Source organism: Bombus vosnesenskii, unplaced genomic scaffold (assembly GCF_011952255.1).
Source record: "Bombus vosnesenskii isolate JDL3184/JDL3185 unplaced genomic scaffold, Bvos_JDL3184-5_v1.1 scf7180000014105, whole genome shotgun sequence".
NCBI classification, from domain to species: Eukaryota; Metazoa; Arthropoda; class Insecta; order Hymenoptera; family Apidae; genus Bombus; species Bombus vosnesenskii.
Genome location: NW_022883371.1, coordinates 4,541,117 through 4,564,561, shown reverse-complemented (window position 1 = coordinate 4,564,561; position 23,445 = coordinate 4,541,117). Strand labels below are relative to the sequence as shown.

At 33.9% G+C, this 23,445-nt stretch overlaps 4 protein-coding genes and 1 long non-coding RNA gene across 8 annotated transcripts in view; 4 read left to right on the top strand and 1 right to left on the bottom strand.

The window, feature by feature from the left end:
• The first annotated feature begins 462 nt into the window (after positions 1-462).
• LOC117239613 (tax1-binding protein 3 homolog) lies at positions 463-3,043 on the top strand. The gene is made up of 3 exons (XM_033505331.1): positions 463-822; positions 1,075-1,203; positions 1,289-3,043. The coding sequence occupies exons 1-3, from the start codon at positions 766-768 to the stop codon at positions 1,475-1,477; spliced, it is 375 nt and encodes a 124-aa protein (XP_033361222.1). The 5' UTR covers positions 463-765; the 3' UTR covers positions 1,478-3,043.
• A 410-nt stretch (positions 3,044-3,453) lies between these two features.
• LOC117239624 (protein transport protein Sec61 subunit beta) lies at positions 3,454-5,154 on the top strand. The gene is made up of 3 exons (XM_033505344.1): positions 3,454-3,819; positions 3,908-4,104; positions 4,634-5,154. Exons 1-3 carry the CDS (start codon positions 3,817-3,819, stop codon positions 4,719-4,721), a joined length of 288 nt encoding a protein of 95 aa, XP_033361235.1. The 5' UTR covers positions 3,454-3,816; the 3' UTR covers positions 4,722-5,154.
• Positions 5,155-5,861: 707 nt separating this feature from the next.
• On the top strand, positions 5,862-11,357 carry LOC117239534. Of its 3 annotated transcripts, none has more exons than XM_033505183.1 (6): positions 5,862-5,999; positions 7,834-8,065; positions 8,654-8,815; positions 8,917-9,124; positions 9,195-9,390; positions 9,840-11,357. In XM_033505183.1, the coding sequence occupies exons 2-6, from the start codon at positions 7,883-7,885 to the stop codon at positions 10,030-10,032; spliced, it is 942 nt and encodes a 313-aa protein (XP_033361074.1). In that variant the 5' UTR covers positions 5,862-5,999; positions 7,834-7,882; the 3' UTR covers positions 10,033-11,357. The 3 variants fall into 3 exon arrangements, with proteins under 3 accessions (XP_033361074.1, XP_033361075.1, XP_033361073.1); XM_033505184.1 differs by lacking the exon at positions 5,862-5,999 and adding an exon at positions 6,155-6,302; XM_033505182.1 differs by lacking the exon at positions 5,862-5,999 and adding an exon at positions 6,464-6,525.
• A 364-nt stretch (positions 11,358-11,721) lies between these two features.
• LOC117239532 (failed axon connections) overlaps positions 11,722-23,445 on the bottom strand; it is a 55,794-nt gene continuing 44,070 nt past the window's right edge. Inside the window, exons 2-4 of one of the 2 annotated variants that reach the window (XM_033505176.1) lie at positions 16,171-16,509; positions 15,609-15,758; positions 11,722-15,087 (exon numbers count right to left, since the gene is read on the bottom strand). In XM_033505176.1, coding sequence (XP_033361067.1) covers positions 14,731-15,087; positions 15,609-15,758; positions 16,171-16,509 — 846 coding nt within the window. In that variant the 3' untranslated portion in view covers positions 11,722-14,730. The remainder of the gene's footprint in view (positions 15,088-15,608; positions 15,759-16,170; positions 16,510-23,445) is intronic. The other variant, XM_033505178.1, reaches the window with a different exon arrangement.
• Positions 18,759-22,743, top strand: LOC117239539. Its single transcript, XR_004494479.1, has 3 exons — positions 18,759-19,028; positions 19,157-21,552; positions 21,662-22,743. It is a non-coding gene; the product is annotated as an uncharacterized LOC117239539 (long non-coding RNA).

Sequence of the window (23,445 nt, the reverse complement as noted above, 5' to 3'; positions counted from 1 at the left end):
ATGCTAACTCAGCTTGTTAATAAAGAGAAACAGACATTTATCGCGTCAAGTTTCATTGTCATTTCGTATTCCTTATTTCACTTCCCAATTTCAAGTCTTCAAGTCTTCAAGTCTCCAAAATATCTTATTCTATACATTATTTGTAATTTCATAGAAAAATTTAGTTTCAATTCAAACCTCTACTATGCTGAACCGATAACGTTGCAGGATATATGAAAATGGTATGAGGTGTCTATAACCCCCAAAACTTGGGGCACGAAAAAGCGTTGAATGTCACATCTATTCTGTACCTCGTCGGTGGTGGGATACATGATATATCGATAATATCGCATGTGACACATAAATGATAAGCGAGTCAGGTGACTCAAAACATGGAACACAAAAAAGCATTGAATGTCAAGTCTATCCTATACTTAGTCAATGATATTTTCTACGATACACTATTGGAACGATATTTTCCTATCTATATCGAACAGTACGCATGGCTGTCAACGTGAGAACGAAATTGTCTTAACTTAACTGATCTTAACAACGCTGAAGTGTACCAAGCTTAACGGTATTGTCCGATTGATTTCACGTTCAGAGTGAACCAAAATTTTTCTGCTACTCAATAACACGTTTTTCTAAATACATCTTCATACACACATCTTTGAATAGTTGTGTGATCGGTACATTGGTGTGTATAGTGCGTGAGCAATTGGTGGTAACGTTGAATCATCAGAAGCAATTGTCAATCTGATCTCATCAGACACAAGATTTATCATTATGTGCGCGAAAATGGCTTTTCAGCATCAAGCTGGCACTGCTATGGAATGTTTAAGCGTAAGTATACAAGTGATACTCGTTCGGTTATTGTCAAGTATTTTTTAGGCATTGAACTTCATGATTAATTTAATTTCTTTTTATTTTTTACAATATATAATTTTATTTTTAAATTCTTTCTGATTTTTTTTGTTTTCATATAATATAAATTGATACGATGCAATAATCATGGTAAAAGATATTCATGTAGTAATATTAAACAAAATATTCTATTATGAACAAATTTTACTATGTACTTTATTTTATTTTTAGATACCAATTATATTGGTAAAAGAAACGGATGTTAATGAAAATGGGGAAGAAGTGATGAAGTGTGGCTTTAAAATTGGAGGTGGAATTGATCAAGATTTCAGAAAAAGTCCTCAGGGTTATACAGATAATGTAATGGAGATTAATATGATATAGGATATTGTAAATGCATCCCATATTGTCAGATGTTATTAACTGATATTTTACAATATTTTAGGGTATATATGTAACTGAAGTACATGAAGGATCACCAGCAGCAAAGAGCGGTCTTCGTATACATGATAAAATTTTACAGTGCAATGGGTATGATTTTACAATGGTAACTCATAAAAAAGCAGTATCATATATCAGAAAGCATCCAGTATTAAATCTATTAGTAGCCCGTAAAGGAGTGACAAGTACTTAAATACCAAATAAGAGATCAATTTGGTCTAAGAAGAATATTTATTTCGCTCTATACAATAACAAAGTCAATTTATTGGAGCTATATGTCTGCCAAATATTGTATTAGATTATGACCAGTAGTAAGATATCTTTGAGTTAGTTGTCACAAAATGATTAAATACTTTGTATTTTAATTTCTATTTTTAAAACATATTCGTAACAATTATTTACGATTCCAATTATAATAGGGCATAATGTTAATTGATGCACACTCACTGATTGTTATGGTTACATTGCAGGCATAATATCCGTTTCTAATTGCAATAAAAATAAAGCATTAGAGCAATAGATATATATGTATAAAGGTCCTGTTATGGTTCGTTATTGTTGTTGAAAAAAATGTGATTGTATGGAAATGTTTTTCTGATAATGGCTAATGATGCTATCATTTATGTAAAATTATGCTTAAAAAGCGTGATTTAGATGCGCCTGCGTAAAAATCGTACTATATAATGTTTATTGTATATCAAAATTTGCAACAATATTCCTTGTGCCAAACAGTAACTGCTGCGCTGGGTCCATATGAATATTTCTTAACACTATGTATATATTTACATACAAAAAGAAGTCTTATTTGAATGACAAGAAAGTGAAGCGTATTTCTTGATTGGTTTTTTAACAAAAGAAATAATTATATGGATGAGAAAGTCATTTTAATTTTTTAAGTATTTCTATATTGTAAAATATATAACAGAATGCCAAAGCATAATGAAGTTACAGTAGCTTAGATATGCAACATACCTTTACAAAATTTTGTATTGCTAGTATATCAATATATTACTGTAAAATTCGTATGAAATATTTCGAATTTATGCATTTAAAATACTCTACAGTGACTGAACAATCATACAATAATCATTGTTTTGATACCGTTGAAAAGGTATATCTAATTTACACAAATAAGTATTGTATATTACATGCAACTACTGCATTTATAAGCATTTACAGAATATTTTCTGTTATTGGCGCAAAGAGAAGTATCATTGAGACTGTAAACTCTGAGACCAATAGAAGTATTAAACTTTGTATTTTATGAACTTTTTACTTTTATTAATAATGAATGCATTTGTGTAAAGATTTACATGTAAACAACGGCAACACAGTTTCGTATTTTTTACCTTACATTGGCTAAAAATGTACAATAAGTGAAACAAAAAGGAGAAAGTTCCTGTAACGATATGTACGATTTTCTTTTATATCATGGTGTGAACAATTTTGTAAGAGATAGTGTAATATGTTGTCATAAATTTATAACTAGTCTGCTAAAACACGGAAAAGATTAACGGATAAAATTGTAGAACATAAATTATTATGCGTGCGACCATTATACATGCACGTATACTTAAGATCTTTTGTATAGAATCACAGTATGACAAATTACATGCATTAATTCGCGCGATCTATACTTATATAAAAGTTATATGTTATTTATTACCAAAAATATAATTAATATAGAAAACTGTGAAACACAAACTAATGATCATATATTCTGTAAATAACAAATAAATGCCCTATACTATCATAAGTATGTAACATTATAGTTTTTTTTTATTTAACAAAATCGATGAAATTAAAATTTTATAAAATTACAAATACTTAAATCATTAGCGTGATATTTCGTGATATTTCAAAATTTTTCACATTTATTATGTTATATATCAAAACATCTTATTCATATCTTTGTTTCATTTTTATCTCATTTTAAATTTGATAAAGCAGATAATTTTTAATATCAAGCTATATTTTACAATTAAATTTGCCGTACTGTGTTCTATTTATTTTATGATCTAATAAGTTCTACAAAACTTGCTAATTTAATTTGAAAATAATTATTTATGCAACTGCTCATTTTTTTAAAGATAATTGGATATTATTCACAGACTGTAATTATATATAGTTTGATAAAATGTTTGATCACGATTCTTCACATGAAAACGCGGCATAAAGATCAACGCTCACGCATCACTATGAATTTAACGGCATATGATGACGTGTCTGGAGCTCACTACGTGGATGGTATGCATGTGACACGTCGGTTTATACCGTGCTTTATGCTAGCAGTAAACGTTTAAAACTAATTGGTAGAAGGTTGGCTTTGCACGATACAATATTACCAAGTCACTTTATTCCAATATTCTCTTAATGTTGCTCACAATAAGATAACGAAACGTATCTTAAAAAAGTGAAGCGAATCCACATATTAATTCATTGTGAGTTTAAACAAAATTTTAAATTATAAAACAAACTTTTCCTTATTTGGCACTTTACTGACGAACAAGCGTCAAGAAAACATAACAAACAATGGTAAGTATTTTCGTAAAAATTTTAAATAGGAAATGAAGACAGTTTTTTGTGTAGAAATTTATGGTTATATTTTGTTTATCTTTTTAAGCCTGCTGCAGCTAGTTCTACTTCAGTTGGAGCCACGGGCCGATCGCCAAGCAAAGCTATAGTACCTAGAACAGGTGGTGGTGGTACAGTTAGACAAAGGAAAACTGCGACAACTACTTCAACCAGAAGTAGAAACACAGGAGCTGGTTCTGATGGCATGTGGAGGTTTTATACCGATGACTCTCCTGGCATCAAAGTGTAAGTAAACGTAAAGTCTTGAGAAAAAATATAGAGATATAGAATTCAAATATGTATAGTTGCCCATGAAAATATTTGAATACCAACTGCAGAATTTTTTTATAAACATATTCAAGACATTTATTATAATATATATAATATATAAGACATTTATTGCAAACATATGGTTAGTGAAAAATTAATATAAAGCATGAATAATAGCCTTAAACACACAATTAGTATTACAAATGGTCTCGCTAAATATTCTAGTTTATTAATATAGGAAATTATTGACTGTTGAAATACTGTAGTAATCTTTGCAAAGTATATGTTTCTAAGAAATATCTTGTAAGTACTATATATGTCCAGATCTATTTCAAATTTTATCAATATTACGTTTATTGACAATAGTCGTGTCTTGCTCTAGTGCTAATGAAATTTCAAAATATTGTTTATAATATATACATAAAATGTTTCTAGAGGTGTTGAAATAGTTTCATGAGCTAATATATTTGAGTCAAATGCTAATAATCTAAATATCTATTTACAGAGGACCAGTGCCTGTGCTTGTTATGTCTCTTCTCTTCATTGCATCTGTCTTCATGCTTCACATCTGGGGCAAATATACTAGATCTTAAAATCTAAAATAGGTATTAGCTTAAGAAAAAAATGAAACAATTGGAACGAGTTGTGCAGTGCAGCTGTTGAAATGAATTAAAAAGAAGTTGAGGATATTGTAAAAATGGAAGATCAATAAGATTCAAGAAAACATGCTACATTTTTAATATTATTTTCCAATTCATTTAAGAGAAACAGAGCACTGCAAGTTATAAATTATTACATTTCCATACACAATGGATCTCTATACTTTTTTATCGCGAAGGAAGACCAAAATGTAACGCGCGATCATGAAACACTTATTATAATCATTTATCTTCATCAAACTGGATTTTATAACATTTATAAGAAGATACGCATTGAGAAGCGTTATCTTATCTAAGACATAGTTATTGTTTGTAAAGTTACTATTATAATAATATAATGTACAATACTAAAATAAATTATTCTTAATTCGATTTGAAGAAACAATCTACTAATTCTTTTTATTTTCATCCATCTTTGTATAATTACAAAAAAATTCCTAAGTTCAATACCAAACTCGAGCATTTTAAAAGATGTCTCTTAAAGGATGCCCATTGTTTTTGCAAGTACAAATGAATGACAATACAAACGAAAAGCGTAATGCGCCATGCTCCATTTAACTGGAAACTCACCCGCGCTCGCGTGTACGTATTGATTCCATGCTGAATGGGCGCAGATCACAGCGCTCTGAGAGAAAAGAGCAATTGTGATAAAATAACTATGCAGAAAGCAGAAAAACAATCATTTTATCGAAAAAAGAGAAAAAAACATCTTTCATGAAGACGTTACCTATACTTACAAAAAATGTATATACAAAAGTAAACATCATATACACGTACTTAAAGAACATGAAATAAATTAAAAACCTTATAGTATATCTTTACCCCTTTCTAAATCATTTTAAATAACAAATTATAATAATTCTTTCTAATGAAATCACTAATGGTAAAGTAATCATGAGGAAAAGTATTAATTATGGAAATAATTATAATAAACCATAATGCCAGATGGTCAATCTGAATCAGGAAATCCAATAGGTCGACACCATAGAGTAATAAACAAAGAGAGACGCGTAGCGTAGCGAGAAAAGGACGGAGCTAGAAGAAAAGCGCCGATGCGCTCGCGGTCGTTTCATAGCACGTGATCATGGGTTTCTCGTTTTAGACTCGACTCGACATTGAATCCCCTCGTAGTCCTGCCGCTGCTTGTCGCCGCGGGTGGAAGTAAGTCCACCCGTTCTGTTAGTTACTACGATGATGTCCCTCTCTGTCGAGGTAATTGTCGTATCCCTTTAACCGATGTATATACCATCGCACAGACTCTGTACGTTCTTCATTAGCTAAAAATTCGCGCTACTAAGATGTTGTGACTTCGCTGAAATTTCCGTGGTATTCTCGAGGTGACAGTGGCTCGTGTGATCCGCATTCATCTCCAACGTAAAAATGGTTAATCGAATAACAATTAACGGTTTCAGTTTTGATATTTGGCGATACTCGAGCTCGTGAATGGTGCTTCGCGTTGTTTTTCATTGATAACATCGAACAAGTTGCTTCTTCAATCTTCATAGTAGAAAAATGGTAGGAATTTTTTATACTGGCTCGAAAGTGGTGATAATGTGCACTTCCGGAAATTCGTATTGTTTTGAATAAGTAATTGATATTTCAGAGTTTCTTTCTTTTCTTTCTTTTCCTTTTTCTTTTTTTTTTTTTTTTTTTTTTGAGGAAGATACGTTTTGTCTTATGATTGATTAAAGATAGAATTGTGAGAATATATAATGCAAAAGTTTCGAATTAAAGAACGGTAAATACAAATAATGATATTTTTTTTTTGACTTTTTTTATGACTGAAAATATTTTGTGAAATCTCACTGCATTAGATAAAAGAGATTATTTAAGTGTTACGAGTATATGTTGTAAAAGGAATGGTATCTTTCTGAACATTTTTTGTGAGGATATTGAACAAACTGAACTGCATTGCGACGCTCTACGATGCAGTGGCAGTTAAATGATCATAATGTTGACGCAGGAATCAAAGTTATACAATGAAATATATTAACCAAACTAATGGAGAATATATAGCATCTGTATTTTTAACTTTGAATTAAAAATTTTTCATTTTTAAACACTGTACCTTTATTTTAATCTTTCACATTTTTATCTCAAGTTGACACACATAAATTGTTTTAAGTTTCTATCAATAATTTTATTGAGATTTGACTCCAAATTAAGCGATTCAAGTTATAAAATAAATGTTATAAAATGTTATAAAATAGATTTAAAAAGTTATAAAATGTTTTTTCTTCAGTTTCAAGTAGATATATTATGTTTTTGGAAACATACTATTCTTATTGAATAATGCAATTGCAGTACGCACGAGCCGATATAATTTATAAATGAGCCTACTTATAGATATCAAGGCTGCTTATACAAGAAACAAAATAGAATCATAAAGATGTCAGATGTTGAGTTATGTATCAACACATAATCTTCTCAAGTCTGATCAGACCGTTGCTTATACTACTTACCAGTTATAACACTGCTGTTCCAACTACACTTATTACGCTTGTAATCTACTACATCAATCGTATTATAAGCAATTACAGTAACACAAATTGCTAAGATATAATATATAAATGATATTACAAGAACACAAAGAATAAATTTTCTTTCATTTATTAATTCCTAATTATTTTATTAAATTACTTTATTTGATTATATTCATTATTAATAATTACGGAATTATGAAAGACTGACTAGATAATTTAAACAAATTTAAGGAAAAAAACATAACCTGTAAAGGACTATTATGAAGTACAAAAATAAAAAGTTACAAATAACCCTGACATTTAATTATTACATAAAGTTATAAACAAGTAGTTCAAATATCTAAATACATAAAAAAATATAACCTTTAAAGAAATATCATAAAATATCTAATTACATAAAATAAAATGACATAAAAAAATTACTTACGTAATTACATATGAAGTTAAGAATAGGTGACCAAAAGTTCCATTCTGTAATGAAATTAAAACAGTAAAATTCTAGATCTCTATCTAACAAAGCATATACATGAACGCACATGTAATATCTTCATTAACGATTCCAGATTCGAAAATAGTTCATCGAGCGCGGGAGTGGGCAATCAACTAGGATCAATGGCGGTCGATATTTTAGACGAGGACCACTTCGCGGTGAGCGCGATCGTCACCGTTGGCATGCAAATCATCTTCTTCACGATTGCGGCGACCTTTCAGCTGGACAAATTAACGGATTTTGCCGGCGGCACGAACTTCATCATCCTCGCCCTTCTCACTTTTTTTCTTGGCCAAGTGGGCAAGGTATTCTAATTATAAAACCGCTTCCATGCTCGTGCTCGTGTAAATGAACAACAGACCGAAATCATTTAATCGAAAATGCGCGGAAAGATACATTTGAACGTTTGATTCAACCGCCACAGTTTATTTTTACACGACCGTTTGTTTTCGAAAGAGATCTATAGCCGCCATTAAGAGGTAATTCGAATACTTCCTCTCAGGTTCGAGGAACTATTAACGTATCTTTATGAAATTTACCATAAGGTATTTTAGGGAAGTGTCTTATAGTAATTTTATATTATATTGTAATAGATTAATATAATCCACATCAGTAAATTCATCAAAAGCTTACATTATCTATAATTGTAAATTATTAAATTATAAGTGCAAATAATTTAAGATTATTATAAAAAAATATAATATTTAACATTGAATCTTTCTCTATAGAGAGATTAGAGATTAAAAAGAAAATTGCTTTCTATAGTACGTATCATACAAATAAAATGTATGTTAAATGTATCAATAGGTAAAACTTCTAAAATTGTTGATTTATTATCGTATAAATAATTTGTAAATTATTAATTTATATTTGTGTAAACAATTGTATCGTAGCCTTATGACAGCAGGCAGCTTATGGTCACCATATTCGTTTGCTTATGGGGTATTCGTCTTTCTGGATATCTGTTATATCGAATTATTAAAATTGGTCGTGACAAGAGGTTTGAAGATCGCCGCAGTAACGTGATTCGCTTCGCTGTATTTTGGACATTTCAGGTGACAAACAATTTTAAGATTACGCACAGTTTAGTCAAAATCAAATATTTGTTTAGAACACAATAAGTATGTATATATAACTAATTAAAATTTATTTTTAGGCTATATGGGTTTATGTAGTAAGTTTACCAGTGATTATCATCAATTCACCGCGGCATAAAATACCACCAGCTCCTAAAACTATGACAACATTAGATAGCACTGGTACAGGACTCTTTGTGACCGGTTTATTAGCCGAAACATATGCCGATTTACAGAAATTCTCTTTCAAACAAGATCCAATAAATAATGGAAAGTGGTGCAATGATGGTATATTTTCTATACTAAACTTTTTAAAGTATTATTCAAAGTCTGCTGTTCACTTTATATTTAATTGCAGGATTATGGCGACTCTCCAGGCATCCAAACTATTTCGGGGAAATAGTGGTATGGTGGGGTATTTTCACGATATCGTTAAACGTGATTGAAGGCTTTGAATGGATCGCTATAGCTTCCCCAATCTTCACTACAATTATTATCCTATTTTTGTCTGGTATGCCTCTATTGGAAAGAGCTTCTGATGAGAGGTATCGCGAGTAAGTTCCCGATTTACAACCCATGTATCACTTTATCAAATCTTCAGTCTTTACTAATTCCTTGTCTTATAATATCGTGTCATAATCGTGGTATAGATTATTGTTATGATTCAACAAAGGTAGGTAGGTTGTATTTCAATGTCTACCTTCAATTCTTTAAACTGTATATCAGAGGGGAAAGAATATGATATTCAAATTCAATTTTCAAATTCAATAATCACTTCTATGTTACCAAAACTGACTTTTTATCTGGTTGTGAGATTAAGAGACGTAAACTAAATAATTATTTTAACAATTATCATAATTAACCCAACAATACTGTTTGAGGGTTAAAGTAAATATTGCAGAGATCTTAAGACAATGGGTTAAGTCTTATATAAATCTTTTATAAAATGTAGTATGTAATAATAAGAAAGATTTGTCGAGAAAAATATTTTATCATCTTCCAGTAACGCCGAGTATCGCTATTACAAGCAATCCACATCGCCATTAATTCCAATGCCACCATCTTTCTACGTCGAGGTGCCGTACTTCCTAAAATGCCTCTTCTGTTGTGAGTTTCCGCTTTATGACTCGTTGGACGTGAAACCACGATCAGCCGTCACTGAATCGACATCAATAAGTCTAGCTGCGTCCACGTAGCTATAGTCACACGCCGGACGATCAAATTCAAAGTCCGGCGTGCAGTCGTCCACGGCTAGTACAGCTTTTTGAGGAGGCTGTCATGATTCTTTGCATTTTACCGTTCGTACAGTTCTTTCAAATTGTTTCACTCGCTTAAGAGTGATGGTTAAGATATTACATATGAGAAACCTTCAATAGCAGAGTTTAAGACGAACTGGACAAGTACCTATCATATTTTTTATGATGTTAATATGTTGCAATGACACTTTTTAGAATATGCGAATTGCAAATATTAATGTTTCTTGTGATATGAGTTCAAAAACGCAGATAATATTGTTAGATAAGAGAATAAGGGTAAAATGGAACTATGCGATTACGGAATTAATGTGTGTTACAATATTTTGCTATATATCTTGTTAAATGAATTGAAAAAATTATTTTTTAAATTTATTTGCGAATCTGATTGTTTTGACATTTTCGAAAGTTTAGAGAGTTAAAAATCCTAGGAAGGATGATATTAAGAGATATTAAAAAACATAAAATATTAAATCAATATTAAGATCTTAATTACACTACCTCGAACATGGTACTCTAGATCGAGTCCATAATGATATTTAGATTAATATATATAATCTTGAAAATTAATTATATCTATGAAAATATAAAAATAAATGTGCGATAAACTGTAGAGATTTGAAGCTATGTAGTTTCTGCTGAACTTCCTTTTGTTTTATGAGATATTTGACAGTAATTTATTTCAAACATTACGAATATGTATATTAATTTCTTTAAATATTAGTCTTATATAGACAGAAATTATTTTTTTAGAAAGTAAAACATTGGTTATATTCCAACAACAATTCTTAGAACATGATTAAAATATTTTTGAATCAGTAGGGACCACATGTATAGCAATATTAGTTGCTTGCGTCTATTTTTACATATCTAGAGAATTTTCTGACTTTCGGAAAATAACTTACTATCAAGTTACACGATTGATAAAGATATTTTAATGTAATAAAAGGAGAGTTAATATCTAAAAGTTTGTGTTTTTAGTTTCTAAAGTTGATTTCTGAGTTGATTATTGCTTTTACAAACCTGTTATTAATCTTTATAGACTAAGCATTGTTGAAAAAAAAGTCGATTAAAAGAAGTTTTAGGAAAAGTTAAACAGAAAATAAAAATTAATGTGTAACCATAATCAAATCTAAAAGATTCGGAAAATAAAAAGCTATCTGCGTGGCACTGAATAATTGTATACAGGTTAATCGTAGCGTTAAATTATAGCAATATTATACATATCTTGGTGCCGAGTAGAAGGTCGTAAAATAAAGCTTTAATTACTAAAAAGTATTATTAAGCTGTATTCTTTTAAAAGCAATCAACAGTAAAATTTTCTCAAACTTGTATGATAAAAATGAAAGAGTTATATGTCTCATTAATTCAAACAATTTGGTACAAACAAATTTAAAAAGAATACAGCTACAGTTGAAAATTACGCCAAATTAAAAGTATTCTATTGTAAACTATCTTACAGAATCGTTTCAATCGTTCGTTGTTATGTAAATCTTCAGATTTTAGATAATAAACAAGTCTAATCATACTTTTATTCTATTTAAATGCTTCTTCCGTTTTATCATCTTCGTCTTATGGCACTTTTGAAAATAAACTAAAATAAACATTAATATCGACCATTGTGAATATATTTTTTTTATTGTGTTTTATTAAATCTCTAACTCGACATCGACAATTTTGTTCTTATTCATTATTTATAATATAATGCACATATTGTTCTACTTGTTTCTAATTATACTTTAATTTCATTTATATATATATGTATATCAATATAAAACTTATATCAAGGTTTGTGTGAAAAAAATTATTGATCGTACAGCTTATACACGACGTATGTACATATTCGTTATAATTATAACATAATTAAAAAGGGGGGATTAAAAAATGAAGATTTCTCTTAAAAACGAAACCTAAATTACGTATATCGCCTAACCTAAATTTGCATGCAGTGTATACGTGCTACCTTTAAAAATGCACAAGGAGAAAATATGTGTCGCAAAATACAAGCAATACAAAATAAAACGTTGATTCTTCTTTTTTCTGTTACTTGTAAAAAATAACGTTCATCGTGTCAGGTCGGTTCAATAAAGATCGATGAAAATTTCGTAAAGATGACATTATATTTATAAACACATTTTATTTGTTCGTATGTATTTCGTTAATAAATGGTGATATAATAATGACAATGAAATGTATAGCGCCGAGCATAAAACGAGCAGTCATATTATAATTATTATTATTATTCCTCTTATAATAATCTTACTGTACTGGATGTGTGCCTACCTACTGTGCTTACAACGTTTATGGTCTTGTTTTCTTATTACTTGCTGTCTCCTTTTCATTTCTTTCTTTCCTTTCCTCTTCGTCTAATTTTTCATTATCTTATTATTTTACTCGTACTCGTAATAATCCATAATAATTAATAATAATAATAATGTAACCACGGGTGTAAACGTATGCGTTGTTCCTAAGGTATAAACAGCTTCCACAGACTAATTGTTTACTTGTTTTTTCCTTTTGTCCTTTATGTAATCGTAATCGTCGTTTAATTATAGTAAGCTACTTAAATATTAATTATATTAAACTCGTGTCCTCGTGGAATTATTTTTCTGACCAACGCTTGCTAAAAAGCGGGTCTCGTACAAAAAACACTCAATTCCCGTTCGATATAACATTATACATCAAAATGTCTGTACTTGTGTGTTTATGTGAGCGTGTATGTGTTTGGTGTATTCTCTGTGTGTAAATTGTTTTTTTCCCTTCATTTCGATGCGTGAAAGACACTTTTTTGTATTTTCTTTTTTTTCTTCTTTTACTTCGTTATGTAAAATTTTCCTCACACATTCGAAGAAAAAAGTCATCTAATAAAGTTCAACTAACACACGGGGGCAGCACAGCGTTTCATTCGTTTTTCTTTTTCTTTTATTTTTAAAAAATTTTATTTCGTTTTCGAATATCAAAAGGAAACACAGATAGAGGGAATCGATATTTGTCTGATGCCTCTTTCATAGTTTCCTTTTGTCTCTTTGTTTCATTTATATTTTTTCTTCTTGTCTCGATGAAAGAAAAAGAAGAAACAAAGCGCCTGAAACGATTTCAGAGCGCGGTGACGGCGCCGTTTCCGCTTCCAACGGCGCCATCAATCGGATTGCATCCGCGTGCACGCAATATAAATATCTCTAATAATATACAAATCATCGTAAATATTATCATTTACCGTCGATCCGCAATCGCAAATGATCCTTCGTTCATCGAAGAGACGTTAATAAATCGTAAAAAAATCACAACTCGACGCACGCACATACGTAAGTGAGCTTTTACTCGAGATGAAACTCGTATAAAAAAATAAAGATCACGATGCAAATTCAAGACAATATGAAAAACAGTCATTCTTTTTCTGATGCACCTGACAATTCGATCTCTGATTATCGTTGCATGAAAAACGATTTCTGAGAGGTCATTCGAGTATTCAAATGTATCAAAAAGGAATCTATGATATATTACGTTTTGAATGATGATTATTCGAATGGAGTCCGATTGTGTAGAAAGAACGGTTAAAAAATGCAAAATATTAAAATCATCACATATTAAATAGCAATTCTAAAAGTACGGACATGTACATGTGTGGCTAAAGAACACGATCAAACGAAGATCATAATGTGATATACGGTACATTGCTGGAACGCTAGGTACGTAACTCATTTTGCACAGTAAGAGCCAATGGTATAAGAAGCGACCACAAGACGCCTTCTCCCTGAATCAGTGTCAGGGGCGCTATCTATCGTCCTGTCTCGCAACCATAAACGATCTTGCTCCTTCGCATTAAACTGCATCGTATACAATACACATCGTGTCTATCCGCACGACGAATACGATGCATTTCATTTTGGCCACTGTCCAGCGAAGAAGATCTCTCACACACCTGAATGTATCAGGCTATTGCATTTGATATATTGCAAACCTACGATATTCTAATGACTTATAAGATAGCCCCGTTTCTGTTATTACTCCTCCCACTCTTCTTTTTTAATCCAGCTTTCATTGTATGTATTATCTTTCGCGGGGGGAAAAAGGGCCCTGGGTCGAATATAATAATAAAGTTTGTTGTTCGATATTGGGTGTGCTGGGGTGTCGATGAGAAATGGCGTAACGTGTTACGAACGTATAAACGAAGTATTTAACATTATGAGTCTATTTTAATATCTATACGTATAAGTAGAGAGCTCTAAACCTGAAACCCCCCTACTACCCTCTTTTTTCTTGCACTCATCGAATTTCTGTCGCTCTATCATTTACGCACATTCTTACCCCTCCTCCTTATCGTCATGCTCTCTATATACTCGTTCTTTCTCTTTCTCACGCACACATTCTCTCTCTCTCTCTCTCTTTCTGTTCCTTTCTGTCAAGCATTCCATACGAAACGCATTCACACTTGCGCGCGCTCACGCTCATTTACACACACATGCAAACGCACACACACGCTCATTCTTTCTCCCGCACTCCCTTCTTTTTCAACCCCCTCCCCCCTTCTCTATATCTTACCAGATCACACCCTCAATTTTCTTCAGTTTCAAATCTTCTTTTTCCTTTCCCTCTTTTTTTTTGAAAGATTTATTTGTTTGCATGTCCACTCGAAACAGCTTATTTCCCTTCTTTTTCCTTTTCTTTGTTCTCGTCAACTTCCTTGTCCTTCTCCAGCTCTTTTTCTTCCTTATCCGCCTTTTCTTTGTCACCTTCTTTCTCTTCCTTTGATTCCTTCGACTCCTTCGCGTCCTCCTTGCCTTCCTTCTCCTCTTGCTTTTCTGGCTTCGGTAGGTGCGTGTTCATGTCAAGGGTGGAGCAGATCTCATCCCAATCCGGGAAGCATCGCTCCTTCATTCGCGAACAGTGACCAACCAAGTTTGGACAATTCTCCTGCATGTAATCTCGGAGACTGTACGGCGTGTCTTTGTCGATATAGAGGATTTGGGCAAGGTGGGCGAATGCCACCACGTCCAACTGTTTCAAATATAAAAGTATTTTAGCAGAGATTAAATATGAATGAAGATTACGTGAGAAAACATGATAAGTACATTTTTGTCGAATTTATAATTTCAGTGTTACCGTATGACTAAAAGGGAATATTTTAACACATTTTAATAAAATATTGAAAGATGTTAAAATATTGTGTCTCAATTAATCCAAAATTGTTATTTATTTGACTTTCTCCATAATTTAAAAAATATAATGTAAAATATCAGAAGCTTGAAAGTTTCTTATAATATTAACGTATTGGAAGAAATTAAAATATTTTATTTTAATGTTACAAAAAGCTTTCATCGCTTTTGATATCTTATATCTTTTAAATTAAGGTAGAAATATATGTTTAACCCCAAAGAGGAATTTCAATAACACATTATTACTTGAAAATGCATTGAATTTGGAAATTGCTGTCCTATAGCAAATAGAAAATGTGACTTATCGTGCTTTTCCGCAGTAGTCTTCAAATAGATTTGCTAAGAAAGTGAATCAAAATTTACCGTAGTCGGCTCATCTCCAAAGAAGAAGGGCTTGTCGGCAAGCATGTCGGAGAGAACTTTGAGATCGGCGCAACCGAATTGGGATATCTCTTCTGGGGTATGCACACCCATACCCTGCGCCTTCACTTTTTTCGCACCCTGGAACAAGTACTCAAATATTTAAAATATTACATTTCATATAGACGTAATCATATTTTATTAACTCAAATATGCCCAATCCATCTCATAAAACATTTTGAAATATTGCTCCCTCCCTTATATATTAATTACAAAATTTTCATATTATTAAATGAAATTTTCTTAAAGAGGGTCATCTTTTCCAAAAAAAGATTGATTGCGATAAATAGCACCATAAAGTTTAAGTAGAATATAATAAAATTACTTTTTAATCATTCTCTTCCAAGGATATTGGGTATATCTGAGTTAAATGTTACAATAGATAATTAATTAAAATTTTTCTTAATTTAGTGATACATCTAGTTATAATCTATCCCAAAGATTGAATATTCAAAATATAAGAAATTTGTTAGATATAACAACGGGATTTAGAATAGGAAATTACCTTACGCCCGAATGTAAGCTTGAAGAAGAAGTTGAGGATACCATTAGGAATGCGAGTACCGAGCGCGTGCTGAAGGTTCACCTTGTAACCCTTCAAAACTTGATCGAGATTCTTGATACGCCAGCACATGACAACCCATACCAGGTGGTTTTCGATCATCGATATCATTGCGTGAGAAACGCTTCGTTGCTCAGCCGTAAGGACGGCGTCCAAATCCTTGTCGAATTTCGCGCTTAAGTCGCGAAGGATGATAGTGCTATCCGCGATCTCCTCGCCGTTCAACTCGACGAAAGGCAATGCTCCTTTCTTAGAGCGGAACTTCATTTTATGGTCCACATTCTGAAATCAGAAAGAAAATAATAAAATTTTAGATCTTTTCTTTTATTGAAATCATTAATATATTATTACTATAAGAAATATTTTCATTTAGAAAACAAAATTTTAATTATTAATATTTTAATTATTAATAATTATTAACTGCTAAAACAAACTTCTTTTTATATACGGAGATTTGTAAATTTGAAATTCCGTATTTCGAAGTGGAGAATACTAAATAACCTAAGTATTTTTCGTGCTTTTGAAAATTAATTTGCAAAATTTGGGAAGCAGCTTTTGGTGGAAAACAGCATTTGGTGCTTTCCAAAATTTCGGCAGTTTCCTCAAAAAATCACTAGAGTATTGTTACGCATTTTTTAATGACACCCTCTTCGTGTGGATCCGTCATTTTGGATATAATAAAATCTATCCAAAAGAAATATAATTTTCACATTATACACAATGTATAGTGTAATAAATACATATTTCTCTCGGGATAGACATGCTTTATATTGAATATTTGGTACGCAATGTTTGAAGCGTGTGTGCTCGTGGGATCGGAAGCCTTTGCGATACAAACTGTAAATTCACAGGAAAAAAAACCGGAAAAAGTAAAGGAACACCAAGGGGCTTCAATAGCGTCACGACTAAGGCGCGCGCTACTGGTGCTGTTGGCTCGAGTTCGAATCCTGATACGAATAAAGATATACACTTACTCCATCTTTAATTCCATTCTACTTCAACATAAATAAAACATATTTTTCTTTATCAATATGGATTTCTAGATAAACATATGTACCACTAAGTTCAAAAGTATTTAATTGGTGCATTGAAATAAATATACAAACAGTTGCACCTGTAGCAAAACACGCTACATTTATACGCGTCAGCGCCACACACAAGAGAGTACACATCCTCATCCCACATCAGTCAATAATATCTCTGGTGTTCCTTTACAGGTGGGATCATATTGCAAAACAGTATTGTGGTATATACTATACTATATTATACAACAATAGGTCTGCAAATGACTTCAATGCATATATAGTTTCAAAATAGAGAACGATTTCGATGAAGGACGATAGATAATAAGCTACTTAAGAAGAGTAATAAATCTATATTAATGTTTCTGCAAATAAAAAATAAAATTCCAGTGAGTTAATCATTCTGATATGACATTAATATGTAAGGATATGAAAATTAATACGGATGTGATCCACTTTCTTCAATCTCCGTTTACAATGGGTAAGATTTAAAACACTGTCAATGGGAATAATAACATTTATATTACCTGAGATTTCACCTCAGTACATAAGAAACTTTCTAGCTATTTGCTGGCCATCTGTTAGCACATTTTATTGTGAATGAACGGTGACCTAGAATCTCTCGATTTACGACTTTCTTTAAGCAAATTGGTACAAAATGATAAATGACACAGCATGTGTATGCAACGTTATTATACATTTTTGGAGAATCAATGAATATAGTAATAGTAGAATATTAAAAATTCTTCCGGGTGCAGTAAATATAACTCCTCATTTTAATGTTCTCACAAATTATATATTCTATTCGTATTTCCATTCTCTCTTCGTCAAAATTACTAGTTTTAACATAAAGAACATTTCAATCTATTCCATTTTAACCCTGTTCTCCTTTTCACCTGTTTATATGGACCACATTGGATGTTTATATATCTGTGTCAATAGATATCATGTATCATATAGTCGAGAACAAAAATAAGGACAGCTAGTAACAGTACATAGGTATCAATAAAGTTTAATCGAATTGGTAGTAGTGTTATATACTTAAGTTTCAATTACCTTATATACTCACAGTATATAAATTATTCATTACATAATTGAAATTAAAATTTACATTTCTGTGTAAAAAAAGAAGCCGTATTTAACGAAACTTTACTAATATCTATTTCTACTACCTGTTCACCTATTTCTATTCTTAATTGTGTATGCACCTACAATTTAGTTCTCAACAATTCCCTAAAAAACCAATATGGCGTCGTTGTCGAATCGTCGGTCAAATCCATAAAGAACAAAGGATACTGAAACATGAGGACAAAGAAAAATGCCAAGGAAACATGTCAATTACGAATCGACGAGCGGAACAAATGGTGCGCGCTCGTGTCTATAGAAATCACCTGAATTAACCGTACAATAATGTACGAAGAGACCGGAGCATCGAGTCCGGTCCCACGAAAAGGGGAACAACGTCGCGATATATATACGTGGGAATACCTCTTCGGAAAGAGCTCATCATCGTCAGCAATCAGCGATTGCCGCATGCAGCTGCACCATCATCGGAAATAAACGAAAGTAAGTCGAATAGGAAGATCTCTCGGTTCGATGATGAGAGGAGAGGCGGGAGGCGCGTTGAGGATAGGCCCTAAAGAGCGCAGTACGCGCAGCTTCCGTGCGCATCTTCCCTGTGTGAGTGATAATAGCGATGATGGAAACGACGTGGACGTTTACGACGGCAGCGACGGAGGTGCAACTGCTGTTTTGCAATACGAGTGCGTCGTGATAATGGTGAGTAACGAACGGGTGGTACAAGAAGGGGTGGGAGTAGGAGATGAGAAAAGAGGTGAGGGGGAAAAGAGGTTAGGACAAGGGGGAAACGAAGAGCAGCGGAGAATATATACCAATGTGAATTTCAGGCAAGAGAAACGGTCTAGGGAGAGAGACGCAAAGCGGGAAAGGAGAAAAAACAAACAATCGAGGGGGGAAAACAAATCGAGAAAAAGAGAAACTTAAACTGGAGGGCAGAAAAAGAAGAAACCGGGTACACATGTGCAACGGTAGCCGGAAAGATAAAGGGATATGGAGAAGATACACTATATATGTACTCTCTCGTTTTCGCTGCAATATTATTGGAAACGAGCATCCAGGCTGGACATTGAACTCGCGCGTTGTGTTTGTTTCGAATACAACGCGCGACGAGAGAAAATGGAGGGAAAAAATGGTCGCGAGTTGAGCGCTGAAGCCATATCCGAACGGAGGGACAACGACTTGAGCAGAAAGCATGAAAATCCGATATGCCGTGGCAGAATTAAATATCCTCTGGCGTAAAATCAATGCAGGCGGTCGGTACTGATTAATTCGCGGGTCCACGGTTCCGCAGATGGCGCGTTGATCGTGGTACACCGGTGTGGCCCGGCGACGATCGTTAAAAAACGTCCGCGCGCATTCAAAAGCGCATAATAACCGGGAAAAAGAGAGCGAACCGACGCCGTGGAATATCGCGGAGAAGCGTGTATCAATTTCGAGAGATGAAAAGTCGAGCAGAGGCGGAAGGTCGGTGGAGTACAAATTACCGTGGGGCAGCTGCCCTCCGTTTGCGATTCCCGTCGACTCGCGTGTATATAACACGAGACGATGCGCGCATGCGCGTTCTCTGTGTACGTTCACTTGCACATCGAGGGGAACTAGGGTTGAAGAGGGAAAACAAACCAACGCGAAAGGGAAAAATAAATGCGCGGAGGTAAGACGAGTACAAGAGGGAAAAAGAAGGGAGGCGAGAATCCTAAGCGAAAGAGAGATAACCTAGCAAAGTAATTTTCCTCAGATGAGAAGAGCCCCCGAGAGAAATAGACTCTTCGATAAAGCTGCAGAAAACAGTCTAGGAAAAATCGGACTAAGGAAAACATTGACCGAACATTGTGGGACGATGTGGAAAATACGAAACCTGAAGAAAAAGGGCCAGAGCACTCTACATAGGAGGAGGAAGAAACAGATTGAAAGAGAAAAAGATGAGATGAGAAGGAACGAGAATGTAAAAGAGAAGCCAGAGAGGGAATCAGGGAGTGGTACAACAGCGAACCGTCAAGGAGGGGGGCATGCGTGGGGTTAGAGAGGGAGAGGCAGATAGAGGGAGCATGAAAAACGAGAAAGAGCGAGAACAAGACAAAGTCGAGCGAAGCGGGGAGAGAAGGGGAGGAGAAGGATAAACGGAGGGTGAATGGGTGGGTGGAAGGGAGAAGAAACATGCCAGAGGACGATGAACTCTGGCGGTAGGCAGCTTCCGTCGCCTGGCAACGTTCTCCTCCCTTTTCCTCCTCCTCTCCCTGAGGCTCCAAGCCGTTATGTCGTGGTATCGTACGTAGGCAGTCCTCGTCATGGACGTAGTAGTCGTGTCATCGTCTTCGTCAGTGACGATCATGGTAGTCGTTGTTGTATTTTCACGTAGTCGTGGCTCGCAGCTTGCGCTGCGTATTGATCGTACGGGATGCTGCTGCTAGCTGCTGCTGGTTGCTGGCTGCTCCAGCGCTGGCTAACAGTGAGCTTTAGCCACAGCCCTACACCAAGGACCAATAGGACCACCACTTTCTCTCTCTCTCTCTTGACTTTCTACTCGGCTTATACCCACCCATTATGGTTGCCCAAAAATGAAAGTAAATGCAGTAAACTATTGTTACTGTATCGTTTTAGACGATAGAAAAACTTCTGGTTGGTTAATTTGATAGGTGTGGTAGTTGGATGATTATAGAAAAACATAGGGATGTGATAATGAATGTTCTTTCATACTGTTTCATTTCTTGAAACCGTAGAAGAATAAAATAACGATTTGTATTTAGAAGAGAAAATGTGCCCAAGTTGAAATTGGAAAATGTTACAGACATTAAAATAATACAAAATACCATAATATTTAAATGCAGAAGATTCACATAGAGATGATAATGATATAAAGATCTAAATATATACGTAAAATGCATGAGAAAATTCTGGCCATAATTTTATACGATATCGTTCACATAATCAAAATCCATTAGCCATGCATCACATGTGCTACATGTGTGCAAAATGTGAACATCAAATCAATGACCCTACCGTGTCTTCTCCCCATCAAACGTCGAACCTTCGTCTAATTATATCGCAATATATCTCAAAATAACCCAACTTCATCATCAGCTAACTACACCTATCACTTGTATCAATACTATGCTCTTACTTTACCATATATAAAATAGGAAAGCGACATGTTTCACAACATAACCATATTTCTTCCACTAGACACGAGGCATACAAATGAGGCACAGATACATCTAACTCATGAGTAAGTGTAATTTATATATCTCTATCATTTTCTACATGTATTAATTCTACTACTTTAATCCTTCACTATAACCAAAATCATAACATTAATATATTACTGTATTTTCCAGCACGACAATAATACATTGGCTTCGAAAAGGATTAAAAGTAATGTATGGAGCATACAAAGGGGACATAAATACGTCCACAACATTTCTATTGTTCGCCAATTGCAAGAGGAAAGCGCGCGTTCACCGACACCTACACGTCGTGCAGAAATGTCGGACGGCTATCAATGGTTAGAACACGTCGTCTCGATGAAAATACCGGCGAGAGGTGAATGGTTCGCGGCACGTGAAAATAGTTTCACTACACAAGGCTATGTCGTAAAGTCGGCCGCTACCGCGAAGAACCGATCGAGCCGAAAATGAAAGCAAACGCGAGCCGTGACTGCCAAGTCCAACGAACCTGCCACTTGGCAGCCGACGTCCGTGCTCAAGAGTGTCTTTAATACACTGAACCCGCTAAACCTAAATCCATTTTAACCGCGGAGTGTCGGTGCCCGATGTTGGCACAGAAAACTGTCACTGGCATCCATGAAATTGCCAGTGATCCGTTCGACACGGTTACCGATGAGTCAGCCGATTTTCTTGAATGAAGTTTCTTTCTTACCCCGTGTTAACGAGACTCGTTGAATTAGGGGATGGATAGGACGATTCTAATCGGTCGTGAAACACATACACGAAATTATTATTTGATGTACAGGGATGAGTCACGTATATGACTCACGAGGGAATAGGTGCACAGGGTGTAATTCATGCATGAGCACCGTTGCAACTAAGTTTACAAAGAGTCTCGCAGTAATTTATAGCCACGTAATACGTGAAGAACTACTTTGAGAGAATGACAGCGAAGGAAGTTGTAAAGCAGGATATGTTATTGATAGTTTATAGTTACAGGTCGTTAAATGTGGCACGAGGTTTGTAGAAGGAAAGTGTCAAAACATGAGGAGTGAAGAAGACATTTTGTATAGCTGAACGTGTCCTACTTTTCTGTAACACGTTTTTTACACGCTTTTTTAAAATTAAATTAATGGCTACAATTTTATTGTAATTTTATATAATGCACTTGTAATCTTATCCGCCAGAATCTCTTTTTTGCTAATGAAACTGGCGACTAATGAAACGTAATATAATATACAGCGTTATAAGGATTCCTAGTATCACATTATCAATTTTATACTAGTACCATTTTTCAGAACAAGAGAAACGATTACATGCATCATAGAGCTTCCAGTACCACTTTTAATCTTATCCAAATACACAAAATTTAATATCATGTAGCAATAAAAATCTCTACATATATAAATTTACGAAGAAAATAACATTTAATATAGTCAAACGAGATTTATAGAAATAATTCTCTACCTGCTATTATTAACGAATACTAACTATAAACCAAGAAAAAGTACTTTTCCATCTCTATACCTTGTCGATACACAAGAATTCCTATACTCCACCAAACAAACCACCAAGTTAACCCAAAGAGGCGGTTCTCATCGTTAAGCATCCACTTTTTCCAAGAAATATAGCTTCAAGAAAAACGGAAACGTGAAATTGCGCAGCGTATCTGACAATGGGTCTCTTCGTTGACGATTGTCGCGGAAAATATCTCAGAATACAGAAAGTAGGAAGAAGTTCTTTCTTTCTTTTTTTTCTTTTTTCCTTTTTTTTGTGTATCCCTGAAACAATGGGCAATTTGTTGCGTAAAATGGCCGTAGCTCGGTCACTTTGATGCGCTTCGACCTTTCGAGACCGCCGGTGTACCTACCACTGTAATGGAGAGGACTGAAAGTGGTCCCCATTCTCTAACTCATACACACCAGGCTGGCCGGCCTATCTAACCGTTAACAAAT

Bases quoted from the DNA above. Each gene is read 5' to 3' on its own strand.
- LOC117239613 (XM_033505331.1), top strand. From the start codon at position 766: ATGTGCGCGAAAATGGCTTTTCAGCATCAAGCTGGCACTGCTATGGAA. The intron at 823-1,074 runs GTAAGTATACAA...TTTTATTTTTAG, and splicing joins CTGCTATGGAATGTTTAAGC to ATACCAATTATATTGGTAAA. The intron at 1,204-1,288 runs GTAATGGAGATT...ACAATATTTTAG, and splicing joins CTCAGGGTTATACAGATAAT to GGTATATATGTAACTGAAGT.
- LOC117239624 (XM_033505344.1), top strand. The intron at 4,105-4,633 runs GTAAGTAAACGT...ATCTATTTACAG, and splicing joins GACTCTCCTGGCATCAAAGT to AGGACCAGTGCCTGTGCTTG.
- LOC117239534 (XM_033505182.1), top strand. From the start codon at position 6,500: ATGCAAAAGTTTCGAATTAAAGAACG. The intron at 8,066-8,653 runs GTATTCTAATTA...ATTGTATCGTAG, and splicing joins TTCTTGGCCAAGTGGGCAAG to CCTTATGACAGCAGGCAGCT. The intron at 8,816-8,916 runs GTGACAAACAAT...ATTTATTTTTAG, and splicing joins CTGTATTTTGGACATTTCAG to GCTATATGGGTTTATGTAGT.